Source organism: Aspergillus japonicus, assembly GCF_003184785.1.
Source record: "Aspergillus japonicus CBS 114.51 unplaced genomic scaffold BO86scaffold_39, whole genome shotgun sequence".
Taxonomy (NCBI): domain Eukaryota; kingdom Fungi; phylum Ascomycota; class Eurotiomycetes; order Eurotiales; family Aspergillaceae; genus Aspergillus; species Aspergillus japonicus.
In genome coordinates, this window is record NW_020291676.1 from 189,542 (window position 1) to 204,257 (window position 14,716).

The 14,716-nt window shown below is 55.6% G+C and overlaps 5 protein-coding genes across 5 annotated transcripts; 3 read left to right on the forward strand and 2 right to left on the reverse strand.

Annotated features, from left to right (window-relative positions):
- Positions 1–1,242: 1,242 nt before the first annotated feature.
- Positions 1,243–2,539, forward strand: BO86DRAFT_390639 (Zn(II)2Cys6 transcription factor domain-containing protein). Its single transcript, XM_025672437.1, has 4 exons — positions 1,243–1,604; positions 1,766–1,895; positions 1,981–2,092; positions 2,163–2,539. Exons 1-4 carry the CDS (start codon positions 1,532–1,534, stop codon positions 2,172–2,174), a joined length of 327 nt encoding a protein of 108 aa, XP_025525916.1. The 5' UTR covers positions 1,243–1,531; the 3' UTR covers positions 2,175–2,539.
- A 509-nt stretch (positions 2,540–3,048) lies between these two features.
- Positions 3,049–4,948, reverse strand: BO86DRAFT_365769 (MFS general substrate transporter; the record flags this gene model as incomplete). The annotated part of the gene is made up of 5 exons (XM_025670071.1): positions 3,049–3,347; positions 3,450–3,722; positions 3,831–4,386; positions 4,493–4,753; positions 4,811–4,948. 5 exons carry the CDS (start codon positions 4,946–4,948, stop codon positions 3,049–3,051), a joined length of 1,527 nt encoding a protein of 508 aa, XP_025525917.1.
- Positions 4,949–6,251: 1,303 nt separating this feature from the next.
- Positions 6,252–8,572, reverse strand: BO86DRAFT_411217 (trichothecene efflux pump; the record flags this gene model as incomplete). Its single annotated transcript, XM_025674567.1, has 10 exons — positions 6,252–6,655; positions 6,739–6,880; positions 6,974–7,138; positions 7,192–7,258; positions 7,320–7,434; positions 7,494–7,586; positions 7,636–8,137; positions 8,195–8,247; positions 8,322–8,355; positions 8,408–8,572. 10 exons carry the CDS (start codon positions 8,570–8,572, stop codon positions 6,252–6,254), a joined length of 1,740 nt encoding a protein of 579 aa, XP_025525918.1.
- A 1,099-nt stretch (positions 8,573–9,671) lies between these two features.
- On the forward strand, positions 9,672–11,078 carry BO86DRAFT_317286 (uncharacterized protein; the record flags this gene model as incomplete). Its single annotated transcript, XM_025668163.1, has 6 exons — positions 9,672–9,869; positions 9,934–9,970; positions 10,034–10,104; positions 10,167–10,546; positions 10,602–10,663; positions 10,726–11,078. The coding sequence occupies 6 exons, from the start codon at positions 9,672–9,674 to the stop codon at positions 11,076–11,078; spliced, it is 1,101 nt and encodes a 366-aa protein (XP_025525919.1).
- A 2,112-nt stretch (positions 11,079–13,190) lies between these two features.
- BO86DRAFT_434213 (SDR family oxidoreductase) lies at positions 13,191–14,642 on the forward strand (the record flags this gene model as incomplete). The annotated part of the gene is made up of 4 exons (XM_025675887.1): positions 13,191–13,494; positions 13,578–13,705; positions 13,759–13,941; positions 14,064–14,642. The coding sequence occupies 4 exons, from the start codon at positions 13,191–13,193 to the stop codon at positions 14,640–14,642; spliced, it is 1,194 nt and encodes a 397-aa protein (XP_025525920.1).
- Positions 14,643–14,716: the final 74 nt, after the last annotated feature.

Below are 14,716 nucleotides of genomic sequence, written 5' to 3' on the forward strand. Positions count from 1 at the left end.
ATCATAAACTCCAGGCGATGAATCAGTCCCAAAGTCAGGTTTATTAAAGGCAAAGCTGTGATACATACTCCGTAGAACCCCCGGGGAATCCCCCTTCCCCCCTTTCAAAGCTAATCTCGATCGGATGTAAGTAAGACGAGGCACCCAGGGTGCGACGGAGATCCGCAAATCAAAGGCGCGGAAGGGATGATTCATCACCTCCCAAGCCACCAAGTCCGATCGCGGAAACTGCCAGGCTGGAAAAATTGCATGCAACCCCCACCCGGATATCGAATCCGTGATTTACAGGTCTCTTATTGTGGGAGGTGACACCGCCAAAAACGCCCTCCACTGGCTAGTCTCGCCTAAAATACGAATCGTGCATGTCTCATTCGAGTAGAAGTGAGAAAGAGTAGGCTACGGACCAGCGGGGTAAGAGGACTGAGAGCAAAGAAGGCGCAAAGGCAACACGAAAGGAAAAAGAAAAGAAAAAAAAAATATTGCTCACATGCCCCTGGATGTGTTCGACTTTCGAGAACTATGGAAAGAAGTGGACCCCATCGACTCGAGGTCCAGGAAGATAGTCCCGAGGGCCAAAGGGTTAATTTACTCTTGCACTGCTACCTACCCTACGTCACTGGGAGTGCTGGGGGGGGGGGGGGGGGGTGTTTTCCCGGTAGCGAGCATTCTAGTTGGTTTCTGTCGGCTTTATTCGGCTCAGCCCGAAGGGAGGAGGGTTTTGCTAGTCAGGTCCTACTTAACAACCATCTTCACTCCCTTCATAGCACTGCAGAAGAAGAGACAAAAAAAAACCTGGAATTGGAAACAATGTTAATTCCTGGTAATCCGGTTAGATGGGGGAGCTGAGCTTGGTCAGACGTACAGGTCCAAAACCACAAAGGAAGGAAAAGCCAAGTCAATCTGGTGGAAAATGTACCGACCGAGGGTCGAGGCCCTGGGAGCCCCAAGCGGCCGGCAAACCTACTTTGCCTTGCCTTGAGCAGCCAAACAACTAGTCTAGGGGAGGGAAAGAGTGGTGGAGACGGTGGAATGCAGTGGACTCGAGTGGTCTCCAGTGACCTCCAGTGGCCTCCAGTGGCCTGTCTATGCAAACCTGTTTGGTGGTTGGCTGCAAGGGAGCCCTAACCCACTACGTCACCATCGTTCACTTCAATCCCTCTCAGCCCAGAAGGTAAAGGAATGAAGGGCTTGGCTGCTGCTGCTACTGCTGCTACTGCTACTGCTACTACTGCGGCTGCTGCTGGCAAAGTACGGAAATAATCACTTGATGAGTTCCCGTTTTGCTCTCAGCCTATTCTACAAAAGTCGACCATAGTGCCCACCTTCTGCTGTTGGTGGGCTTTCCCTATCTCCCTGACTCTTAACTTTACTTCCAACCGGTTTACCCCATAATTGCCCACCCCCTCCGCCTACCTACACATACATCTACGTACTACACGATCGATCACCCCCCGATCGGCCGTGATGGAAATCTCTCGAGTCCTGAATTACATTGACGAAGCGCCCAAATGGGTGGGAATGGGAAGCACGGATGACACCAGACAACTCCCAAGACAACAACAACAACCAGAGCCCCTGCCCTCGCCTGAACTACAAAGCCAATCGTCCGAAGAATCCTCCCCCCTCCCCCTTCCCCTCCCCCGATCGGCCATCACCACCACCACCACCTCCACCACCAACACGAACCCAACCTCTCATACCATAATCCGCAACAAGAAACCCATCCCGCGACAGGCGGGACGCGGATACGCCCCGAAGAGCCGAGCCGCGCTGGCGTGCAACTCGTGTCGACAGGGGAAATTCAAGTGCACCGGCGAGAAGAACCAATGCCAGCGGTGTGCCATGCTGGGCAAACAATGCTGGTACCCGGCCCATAAGCGCGAGCGGATTCAGAGGTAGGGATGCTCCCTTCCCTCTTGGACGGTCGGATGGTTTATTACCTACATGGACACCGCGGTTAATTCGGGTCGCATTTGACAGGGAGATGGATCAGCTGGTCACGGAGGCGAATGAGTATCGGTTGATGCTGGAGCTGCTGCTTTCACGGGTCAATAAAGAAGACGCGGAGGATATTTCCGCCCTACTGTTCAAGGTAGCTACCGGTTACTTGTTTTTTTTCCCTTGGTTGCTGGCGTGGACTAACATTGGAACTATGGTTGAAGTATGAAAAGTAGGGGCGATGGACGTTGGCTTGACTTGCATTCCTCGACACCGAATTACTCGACGACTAGACCGGCGAATCTCTCTCCTGACAGCTGGAGAAAGCATGGGCGAAATCCTATCCCAACACTCGGGGAGTTCAGCTTGTCCACAGAATGGACGGCATTTTGCTCGCCCTGATATCCCGCGCAAACCTCACGCCATTGCTCTCTCGTCGCACGGCAGGTTTGCGTGGCGCAGCCAGGGAAAGAACATCCTGGCATGACGCATTCTAGACCGTCTCAGCGGTCATTTTTCTTTCCTTTTGTTTTTTTGTTTTTGTTTCACATTTGTATTCCAGATAGAGATACCCTTCCGATAAGGAACACACCAATCAGACCTGAACAAGTACAGTATAGTATAAGATAGCAGAGAGTGAGCCGGATAGTCTCTCCGATAACATCCACCCAACATTCCACCGGAGACAACCTAAAAGAAGCTTATTAGCCCGTCCTCCGATCTCCACCTGCTGGATAAATCCTGATTTCCGAGCCCCTAGCAGATGGTGCCCCACGCTCGTCATCTGCCAGAGAGTAGATAAGCTCATTGCCAAGAGCACAGCTCGATGATCCGGGTTGTCCTAAGCGAGGCCGTGGAGCAGGTCTGGGGCTGTGGAAACAGGCACTCTGGGGTGGGCTGTATTGCCACAGAGTCATGGTATCCTGAAGGACGACACATACCTTTACCTTCCTTCCTGCAGGATTTGTAACCTTGGTACTTTACTGCAACAGCGTCAAACAGCATCGTCCGGAAATTCGAAAGGTATGCACATCACATCTAGAGCATCTATCTCATCCTGACCTCAACCACCCATCCCCTCCCGACAACCGTTCATTATACCCATAAATCCTACAAGGTGTAGATAAAATCCGGCCTCTTATCCCCCAACACCTCCAGCTCCTCGCTCCCCAGCCCCTCCGACCGATGATCGCGCTCCCCGCGCAGCCGCCGTCGGTTCTCCTTCCTCAACAGGATATACTGCGTCACCGACCCGCCAAACAGGAACACCACCAGATACCCCAGCACGACGCCATGCCCCGGATAGAAGCGCGGGGCGTCCTCGCTGCGGTAGATATTCGACGAGACGATGCCGTTCAGATTGCCCCAGCCGATCATGAGCCCGAGCGTGATGCCGCGTTTGTAGACTCCTATGGTTTATGATCCTCAATTAGCTGATGGGTTGTCGTGGAGGGGCGGGGGGAGTTTATAGTGGATGTCGCCGTGGCTGGGGCTGTGGCTGTGGCACTCACCTTCAACATTATTGCTGACCCAGGAGATCGTATTAGCGATGCAGGGGTAGATGCCCATGGCGCCGAGGAAGACGCCCGCGTACTGGACCCCGGCGGTTTTCGAGCCCAGCAGCATGCAGAACCCGGCGATGCCGATCAGCGAGACGAAGATGTTGCACAGGCCGCGCTGGCGGGTGCGGTCGGCGAGGTAGCCGATGCTCACCGTCAGGATGGCGGCGCAGGCGTAGGGCGGGACGCTGAGGAGCTGCGCGCGGGTCGAGGAGTAGCCTGTCTCTGGTCAGTTCCCAACAGCTGGGGCCAGTGAGTTGATGGGGGTTGAGGATGGAAATACCCTAAATCACCGCGTTAGCATCACCATCCTCCCACCGCAGGAGGATAAACTCACCAGTTGATTAATGATGGTCGGCACGAACAACGAAAACGCATACAACGCCCCGTCGGCGCCCATGTAGATCACGCACCCCAACCACGTCTTCGAGTCCTTCACACTGGCCCAGATGTACGCCGTCTTGAACTCGTGCTCGCGCAGCCCACTCGCCTGCTTATCGGCGGCCAGGCGCCGCAGCACCCGCTTGCGCTCGTCCTCGCTCAGGAACGCCGCGCGGTCCGGAAAGTCGTACACGAGCCAGTACGAGAGCACCCCGATGACGACGGTCGCCAGCCCCTCCAGGATGAAGATCCACGCCCAGCCTTGCTTGCCGCCCACGCCGTCCATCTTGGCGATCGCCGCCGCCAGCAGCCCGCCGAAGGAGCCGGCCAGCGCGGCGGCGGAGAAGAAGATCGCCATGCGGATGCCGAACTCGGAGCGTCTGTACCAGCACGACAGGTAGTAGCTGATGCCCGGGAAGAGGCCGGCTTCCGCCAGGCCCAGGAACCATCGCGCCGTGATCAGCCCGCCGTAGTTGTGCACCAGGCCCATGGTTGTCATGCAGATGCCCTGTGGGGTCGAGCATGCGTCAGTCACTGGTCGATTGGTTTCGCATGCCTACCGTGGAAGGGCTGCTGATCTCACGGACTCCCACGCTGACTCTCCGGAGACGTACCCAAAGAACAATTATCGTCGGAATAAACAAGCTGGGGCGCGTCCGCTTTAGGAGGACGTTGGTCAGGGGCTCGAAGACGGAATACGAGACGAAGAACACGGTCAGCGAGGCGTTGTACTGCGCATTACTCATGTTCAGCGCCTGCTGCAGCCCGTCGAGCTTGGCGTTGCCGATGTTGGTGCGGTCCAAGAACGAGGCCAGGTAGAGCAGTGACAGCCAGGGGATGAGGCGCAGGTCGAGCTTGCGGAGTAGCCGGCGGTCCTGGACGGAGATGTGTCAATTGCACGTTCCTGGCAGTAGACAGGCACGAGTACGTACGATAGTGGCCTTCTCCGCCTCGCTCAGACCAGCGTCTGGATCGTCAATCTCGTGCAGGTGCTCAGCGGTGGGTTTGGAGATCTCCGCGTCGTGGAACCCGGGGGGTTTCTCGTCGGGAGCTGGAGGTTGGGCGCCCATTTCTTTGGTGTCCATTGGGGTGAGATGGGGGGGGGGGGGGGTGTTTTGTAGAGGGAGTGAGGTGGTTTGCGACACGAATGCGAAAGAGACAGAAGACAGAGCAGGGAAAGCGTGAGAAAGAAGGACAGCTAGACAAAACCCTGCCAGCGAAGTCGAGCTACCCTGTACGGTTGGGAACCGATGATCTCGGGGTAATACCGTGCGGGGGCTGAGTAATCCTTGCCAATGATCTACTGGTCCCTTGCGTCTTTTCTCTGTTCATTGCTGCTTTCATTCACTACCGCCCAATTACCTTCTGCACCTCATTTTTCAGCCTCGCCATGCGGTGACAGATACGGCCGTGATTGGATTGCCATCCAGAAATGCTTCTTTACGCTTCTTCTGCTTCTTCTTTTCCTGTTCCTCACCTCAACCCCCGATACGCCAGCATTCCCCCTCTGCCCCTCTGCCCCTCCGACAAACACGAGGTTGTCGGCGACTTCCCCGCATTCTGAAAGCCGAACGGATCAGCATTTGCCGGTGCCAAGAGATAAGCAGCTTGGCGAGATCCCCCGCATTTCATCGCCATGAAGCCATTTCTCAGCTGGCCTGTCTGTTGGTTTAGCCTAATGAGCAACGGTGGGAAACTGGAAGAGAATGTTTCGATCCCAACGTGCTGAGATTGCGACGGCCGCTGCGCTGCAGGTACCACAAAATGCAAGGGGTGTAGGTTGTGTTAGGTCCCCATGCTTGTTTGCAGTCCGTCAAGCTCAGTAAATCCGTTCACTTCAGTTAATTTCAGACAGAGTCCTATTATGCCCTCGAGCGCTCTGAATGCCCAACACTTTGCCAGGGTGTGCATATTTATGCCTGAGGCACCAAGGCTTAAAGGGTCGAACTTTAAGCTTAAAGGCACGTGATCGCTCACTATCGCTGGTGGCCAGTTGCGCCCGGGATTCACCACTGCCAAGTCACAATACCTTAGTCATCGCGCTGCTGCTAAGATATACAAGTATATCACAAACATGGCACCTACTCCTGCTGGTCTACGTCCAAAATTGGCGTGAGTCAAAAAAGGACCTCATTTCCAGTCAGCGAAGACATCTCTCTGCAAGCAGACGCCATCCGACCACAATTCGTCGCATACAAGAACAAACTTCACTCATAACCATCCATAAATTAACTTCATGAACCCATTAAATCCTCAACATAGATCAAACGCATCAAACCAAAAAGGAGTCGTAAACACCGCACACCCATAATTCGCATTCTTAACCACCTTCCCCTCCACTTCAACCGTCATGACCACCACAGAAAATAATTTTTAACGAGCCTCCTCATCAACACTCCCCTTCGTCTCCCACTCCGGATGCGACTGACCCTCCCCCTTCCCCTGCAACTTGGCCGCAACCCCGCCATCCAACCGCGTATCCACCTCGCGGGAGAACAGCGACGCGACGATCGACAGCCCTCCGAATGCGATACTCACGCAGAAGACCGTGCGGAACGACATCGCATACGCCGTCTTCTCCGCGTCCGCCACGGCGGCCAGGATCTTGGTCGTCATGCCGGGCACAGCCTCCAGGGCGGCGCTGGTGCCCGCGGCGACCGCCTCGAGGAGGTCGGTGAGCGAGGACGAGGGCAGGCCGGCCTTGGTGGCGGCGTGCGTCACGGTCGTGGGCAGGTTCGCGGTGATCCGGTTTTGGAGGATGGCGACGTAGATGGCCGCTTGGATGTGTTAGTTATGGGTCTAGTTTCGGAGGGTCGTGGTGGGGGCTTGGGGACAAGGGCAAGGGCAAGGGAACACTCACTGGCAATGGTGCCGAAGATCTGCTTGGCGGAGCCCAGGAAGCCGCTGGCGAGCCCGATGTCCTCCGGTTTGCAGTACAGGGGGCACATGATCAGGGTGATCAGTTCGAGGTACCCGACTGCGAAGCCGCCGATTGCGGTGAACTGGTGGTTCAGTGGGTCAGTGGGCGTTGCTGTTTGTGGTAGAGGTGGGTGTTTGAGATCAGGGGAAAGGGACGAGACGAAGGAGGGACGTACTGCAATGCCATATGCTTGGTGGTGCTGGTTGATCGCCGCCAGGGCACCGGAGAACGCAGTGATGATCACGGTCGACGCGATGAGCTGGTACTTGGTGAAGCCGAGAGGCTTCATGAGAATACCGGCGGCAATTTCACCGACGATGACGCCGACTCCGGTGGTGATCTGCAGTGCTTGTCAGCTTCCTCACTTACTGAGTAGTAGGAGATCAAACTCACGGAGAGCCAGCCGGCTTTGATGGTGTTGGTGGTGAAGAGGTAGAGGACGGCCTCGGGCCACAGGAGACTGTTGCTTCGGTTAGGGCTGAAGGCACGACGTGACCGTGACCGGGTGCTCGCGCGCTTACCTCATGGAGAAGTAGACCATGTTGCCGACCAGGGCAGAGCACACCGTCGCCGCGTAGCCGGGGTTGCGCAGCAGCGACATGGGGAGCAGGGGTTGCTCCAGGGGCGCGTAGATTTCTGCGGTCGCATCAGTAACTGCGTGTGTGCATGGGATGCAGCACTTGCGAGGAACATACCGTAGAGAACAAAGACGATGATCGACACGAAGCCGACGACCAGCACGGCAACGACGTGAGCCGAGGACCACGCATACGAGGTACCACCCCAGGCTATCTACTCGTCAGCCGTGTCAATGCAAATGAATCAGACAGCACATACAGAGACCCAGCAGCACCAGAACAACACCAGCGGCGTAGAGCACGAACCCGATCCAGTCGAACTTCTTCAGACCGTCGAGGCGGCTCTGCCCACCGCGCTTCTGATCCCAACCAGGGGGGAAGTAGAAGAGCACCAGCAGGATGATCGACAGGCCGCAGGTGATCATGTTCAGGTAATACGTCCAGCGCCACGAGGCGGCGGTGTGAGCGACGAAGTCACTGGCAATGATGGATCCGAAGGCGGAAAAGGGGAGGGTGGTGATGAAGATGCTGGCGTTGACCGCAGGACGAGCGCGGTTCGGCACCAGCTCAGCAATCACAAAGGTGAAGGTCAACTGCACTGCAGCAGCCAGACCACACAGCACACTCCCGCCGATCACCGTCGGGACATTCTTTGCGGTCGCGCAGACAATCGCCCCGACAAGTCCCAGCAGCTGGCCGCCAATGAGGATGTACCGACGACCGAAGATATCGCCCAGACGGCCGACCAGCAGCAATCCGACCTATACACACACATCAGTATGAAAGATGATGACCAGACAGAAGAAGGATCGACATACTCCGGAGATTAACGTAAAGACCGTTGAGATCATGCTATAGTTGGGGTCCGGCCCTGTGCGCGCAAGGAGAGACGATCAGCGGATGCCACTCAGATCGGCCCCGTTCAGGGGGGCGATGGGGACCTACCGAGATCTTGGTTGATCGCAGTCAAGCTGTTGACCTATTTGCGAGTCAGAACGCCAGAATCACATCACGCGCGAAGAGAAACGCACTGGCAAGACATATCCCAGGTACAGACTGATGGCCATCAAACAAACGGCCACCACCGAGCCGATGAAGTTGGGACTGCGGTAGTATCCCGTCGGCAGCTGGTCCAGGTCGACACTCTTGGACTGGATGGAGCCCTCGACGGGCTGAGGAGTCTTCTCGTCCGCCATAATGCACCTCAAAATCAAAGGCTGGGATCCTTCAACAGAGGGGAAGTCGCAGGCACAGAGGTGTGAAGTGGATAAAACGGAAGAGAGGTTCCTCAGCTGCAGGAAATGCAGATAGTTAAAGTAGGCCCAGCATGGCCATATGCAGGGCAGAGGCGACAGCCACGAGGCGAAAAGGCGCTAGAAAGTCATCAAACCGGACTGGAGTGTCAAACCATCTCATTTCCGTAGTCTAGATTACCACTATGACTGGGACTATGAGAGACTACTGGCACGCGAAACTGGTAGGCACGGCCAACGAGCCTTGTACGGCATACCAAGAGCCAACATGCAATGCCTAGTCTGGCCTGTGAGTAGAAGATACGTACCTGGGTGGTGTGTGAGTGGGGAACTAGGATAAGAGAGGGGGGGGAGGGGGACAATGGACCAGGTAGGCTGGTGGTCATGAAAAGAGAGGGGAAGAAGGCCGCCGCTTAGGGTTCGTTCATCTTGACAACAAGTCGGCGACGGTCCTTGCGCGATATTGGGAAGGGCCCGCAGTAGTCGGTGGAGCCGGAGTCGGCGAATGACTTAACCCAACATCAGCCAATCCAGTCGCCCCACGATCGATCTAGAGTGCTCTGTTTTGGATTTGCTGCCTGCCATGGAGGGGAAAATGAGCAAATAAGAAATTCCAGCAGGAAAAACACAAAAGAAATGAAAATTGTCAGCTGTTCTGCAGCTCGGAACGGCAATTTACAGAGATTCCACGTGTGGCTTGCTCGTTTGCAGAACCGACTGAGGCGAGGAACTAACTAGTAGGTAAGTACCGAGTCGAGGTTCTCCCACACCATAGGTAGAATGAATTCTTTTGTCATCGTCACTGGGCCGAAGGAAGGGCTGTCTTCGCCGAGATTACGGTATAGCCCCGGAGAATAAGGGTAGTGGCAAAAGACCCTCCTTGTAATTCCGTCCACCCCTGGGCACAATAACTAAGGATAGAAAGGGCAAGAAGGACGTTTTGACTACCTGATTGCTGTTACTACATGCTTCATGTAGGGCCTAAGTTTCCATCTTTTCGCGTCTGCTTCTGCTCGTTTCTTGCCCAGCACGACCGGTTGTCATGGAAGATTTGATCTTCAGAGAGCAGTCTTCGTCCGATTCTTCGGTGGACCTAGATGCCTCACGAGTCCCGTCGATCATCGTGTGTAACACGGTGCTCATCGTGATCGCGAGCATTGGGGTGCTGGTGCGTGTATTCGTGCGGACCCAATATCTTTCCGGACTTGGGGCAGATGACTATCTGTGTATAGTGAGCTGGGTAAGTTCCCCGGCTGGTACGAGTGATCGGTGCTCTAGACTAACCCAGTGGTTTCGTTGTCTAGGTGTTTACACTCGCGCTATGCATCCTTTGTATATTGAGTGCGACTTCCTCTATTCTGCCTGCACACCGTCAGGATGTGTATACTGATAATCGGGCTCTAGTGACCAACTATGGCTTTGGAAGACACATTGAGACGATCAACGACTATCACACCCTGGAGCTGTTCCTCAAGGTCTGAAGACACTGCTTCTCGATACTTGCATACCATGCACTGACACGATCCTCAAACTTCAGCTCGACTTTGCCACCATGATTGCCTACCTTATCGCCCTGGGTACCGTCAAATGCTCCTTCTGTATCCTGTATCTCCAGATCTTTCCGGGCAAGACCTTCCGCATTATCTGTTGGTGTTTGGCCGCTCTGCTCGTGGCCGAAACAACCGAAGAGTGTCTGGTCGTGGTGTTCCAGTGCACGCCCATCCATAAAGCCTGGGACTCGCGGGGGGTGGTCAAGGGGAAATGCCTGTCATTGACGGCGTTCTACTACATCTCGTTCGGAATCCGACTGGCGACCGACCTAGCCATTTTCGCCCTGCCCATTCCCAAATTGGTGCGGCTGAATATGACCCGCGGTAAACGCGCGGGGTTGGTGTTCATGTTTGGGCTGGGAGTTCTGTACGAAGCTCCTGTTCCCCGCTGCGCTCTCAAAGCCTGCTAATCATAGCTGCAGGGTCTCCGTGACGAGTATTATCCGGGCAACTTATATCAGTAATTTCTCGCTGGACCACACGTGTAAGTGTGCCCCCCTTGGGTCATCCACTTTTGATTGACATGCATCTAACATACGAGGGTAGGGACTCTGGTGAACCCACTCAACTGGTCCAGTGTGGAGGTGGCGGTGGCCATCTTCATCGCGTGCATTCCTAGTTTCAAGAGTCTCATCTCCTTCCGATTCCCCGCCCTGCAGCGCCTGCTTGGTCTCTCCAGCAAGGGCGATTCGACGGGTCGATCGCGCATGTATGGCACCTCGGGCCGCCGCACCACGCATGGACGGTCGCTGGCGCACCAGAGCATCAAGCTGGACACGGTGACGGGCCAGAGCCGGGCAGATATTGAGGCCAGCTTGAATGGGTCGGAAGAGCGCATCTTCCCGGTGCATGCGGGCATCCAGATCACGACGCATGTCAGCGTCAATCAGAGTGATTGAGGTTCACTCCTCTCTTTTACCCCAGGCCACACAAACCAAAATACCATAATTTTCCTTTGTTGTTCCCACCGTGTCTCTATCAGACCATTGTTTTTACGATAATAATGCCACGCCCGTCTTGCTAATGTGCCACGGAAGAGCGGCAGGACATTTGCCCAACTCGGTTCTGGATCGGAAACATGGTATCGGAGAGGGGTGGGAGGCCGTCCGGGCTCTTTACTCGTTCTGTTCGTCCCCATGGTCCAGATCAACCAACTTCCTTAATTGGTGGGATAAGTGCATCGTAGGGTCAAGTAGGGTGGTCACTGGTGGGTGAATGGGTGGATGGGATGGGCAAGCTAATCTAAGCTTATGCCAAGAGACGGCTGTATTTGGGACAAGAAGGGATGGCCCGTCTTTTGTTCCTATTGTGTCTCTAATAGGTGGGAAGGATGAAAATGTGAGCTAATGGATTTGATCCTTCCGACCAAGCCCCTGATGTGGCCGGGGTATCTTACCGGACGCGCAAGCCATCTGAGGGTATAACTTGACGCTGGACGGCCGGTGGTGGCCAGCACACTGACCCTACCACTACCGCAAGGTAAGTTGTCTGGTCTCTGCATAGTGATAACCTCGCATGAGGAGATCCGGCATGATTGGGCGTTCCAAAAAAACTGATCAGTTTTTTCTTGTCGTCTGCTTCACCAGGGAAAAGAAAAAAAAATCAGACACTAAGACGGCAGCGCAGCGCTAGTTCCAGCCGGAGGAAATAATGTCGGCGACCATAAAATGTGCGGCCATGGATAGGGTCGACGGCCCGCCGGGTGCAAATTAGCCCAAGGGCGGCGGCTCCACTCAATCCATCCCACCAACCCATCAGATTCTTTTTCACCCGCTCCATAATCACAGGAGGGGATCAATGGTTTGATGCAGGCTGAGGGTGTGTCCCTTCAGCCCTTTTGTTCTGCGGATGAAGCACCTCTTGCCTCGGATACCCTCCGCGTTGGCAATTTACCGGCACACGCTAAGACGATTGGCTGTGCTGCGATTCAGACTGTAATTTCTCTGCTGTATGTTTCAGATGCCTAGCACATTATTGTCCTGGCTTGGCCAGGGTTACGAATATTCGTGACTGGCGAGACGCACCACCGCAATCTGTCGGCTGTCGTTCGGTGCCTTTCTCTAGCTCGACCGACCAGGGTATTATCTTCAGAAGTTCAGATGCGCCACGCTATCACTATAGTGACCAAACACCCCTGTCTAGGAAGGCAATAAGATGCTTATTACATCTAGACTAGGAGAGACAACTCATCTGTCGGAATGGTGTGAAGAATCTTAAACCAAATCCCCAAGCCCAGCCGAGAAATCTTATCTTGCGCCACGGCCCAAGGGATGACACCCGGAACCCTAAACGCCTAAAGGCAACAACAGTTGTTTACAACACAACACAACTTCAACGACAACCCTTCGGCGGGTCAGATGAAAAACGAAAAAAAAAAATAGAAAATTCCTGAGTATGCCCACAGCGGCACTACCACATCGGACCCGAACTTTCGACCGATCGCGTTATCCACTCATGACCCAACCCAGCCAGGTCGCTCTGTTCGGGGCATTTCTGGACTCATCCGCGGTAGACTAATGGCCGCCCGTCCGCTGTTCTCCACTGGAAATCGCCTGACGCCAGTGGCCAGTGGCCAGTGGCCAGTGGTCAGTGGTCAGTGGCGGATATGGCCGAGCGGTGGTGGTTTCGTGTGGTCACTACGGAGTAGAGGTAGTCGGCTTATTCGCTTGCGGGCTCAACCACTGCGTCGACAGTCGATAGTCTCAATGAAGCACGGCAACTTGCATCCATCTAGCATTCGTTATCTGGCTCGGACGAGCAGCGGAAGGAGAATGGGTCGGAATGAACCGGCGCATGTTCGAACCGCATGCAGAATTATGTCCACCGTTCCATGCATAGTGACGGGACAACGAGCACGGCAGACCCCTGAATCCCATGCGTGCCATGCATGAGCCGACTCCATAATGTAAGGACCACAGCAGTTCTCGTCGCTGAGACTAGACTTTCCCCCTTCCCCCAAAACTTTTTCGTTCTTGCTAGTCCCCTCAACACTAAGCACGTAGTCCATCATCATGCAGGAACAGCACCAAGACACCAATCAGGGCCACCACGCGATCGTCTTCGGGTGCTCTGGCATCAACGGCTGGGCGCTGGTCAACCAGCTGCTCTCCGACTACCCAGCGCCCGGCACGTTCAGCAGGGTGACCGCCGTTGCGAACCGTGCGTTCAGTCCGGCAGACGCCCAATGGCCCTCCGATGATCGATTGCAGATTGTCTCGGGCGTGGACCTGCTAGCCGGCGACGATCAGGCGCTGGCCGCCACGTTGCGCGAGAAGATCCCTGCGGTTGAGACGATCAGCCATGTGTATTATGCGGGTGTGTATATTTCCTCCCCAGCTACCCCGACTGTGGGTAGGAAGGTTGTATCGTCCGCTAACATGATCTCTGTCCATCGCCAGCCTACCGCGCCAGCGACAACGCCGCCGAAGAATGCCGCCTGAACAAGGAGATGCTGCGCGCGGCCGTGCAGGCCTTGGAGACGCTGTCTCCTACGCTGTCCTTCGTGACGCTTATCACCGGTACCAAGGTACGCCGTTACTCTTCATCCTCATTCAATGTCATCGTCCCTGATTCGAGCAGGCATACGGCGTCTACCTCCTGGACAAATTCCCCTTCCGCGGACAGACCCCGCTGAGCGAGGACCTGCCCCGCGTGCCCGCCGAATACGCCAAGGACCTGTTCTACTATCACGAAGTCGATCTCCTGCAGGAGCTTAGCGCAGGGAAGCAATGGTCGTGGTGTGAAGTGCGACCGGATGTGATTGTACGTGTTCCCTAACACCACACATGAATCACCACGCATGAACTTCCCATCCCTGCACCCTCTCATCCCCAACAACCTCCTCCCCTCCAGAACCATTCAACTAACGCCCCCCGAAACAACAGGTCGGAGTCGCCCCCTTCGGCAACGCAAACTGCATGGCCCAAACCATGGGCATCTACCTCAGCCTATACCGACACATCCACGGCGCCGGCGCCCAAATCCCCTTCCCGGGCAACGACACAACCTGGTCCCTGACCTCCACCGACTCCAATCAAGACATCATCGCGCGCTTCTGCCTGCACGCCTCCCTGCAGCCAGCCCACAAAGTGCACGGCAAGGCGTTCAACATCGCCGACAGCGCGCGGCCCGTCGCCTGGTCGGAGCGCTGGCCGGCGCTGGCGCGGTACTTTGGGTTAGATGGCGTGGGGCCTGATCCTGCGGCGCTGCACCCGACGCAGTTCATGGAGAAGCATTGGGGCACGGTGCAGGCGCTGTGTCGGGAGAAGGGGCTGAATGAGGAGGTGATTGATCGGAGCATGCATAACACGGGGGCCCGGATGGGGAGTCTGCGGTTGATGGATTTCGATCGAGAGTTTGACTTGGCAAGGGCGCGGGGGATTGGGTTTGAGGAGGAGTTGGGGGTGGAGGAGTCGTGGCATCGGGCTTTTGAGAGGGTTGGGGGCATGGGGTTGCTGTTCTGATTTGCATTCCTGGGCTGTATGTGAAGGGTTGAAGGGGGGTGGGGTATATTCTGGAATGGGGAGGATTGCGTCAG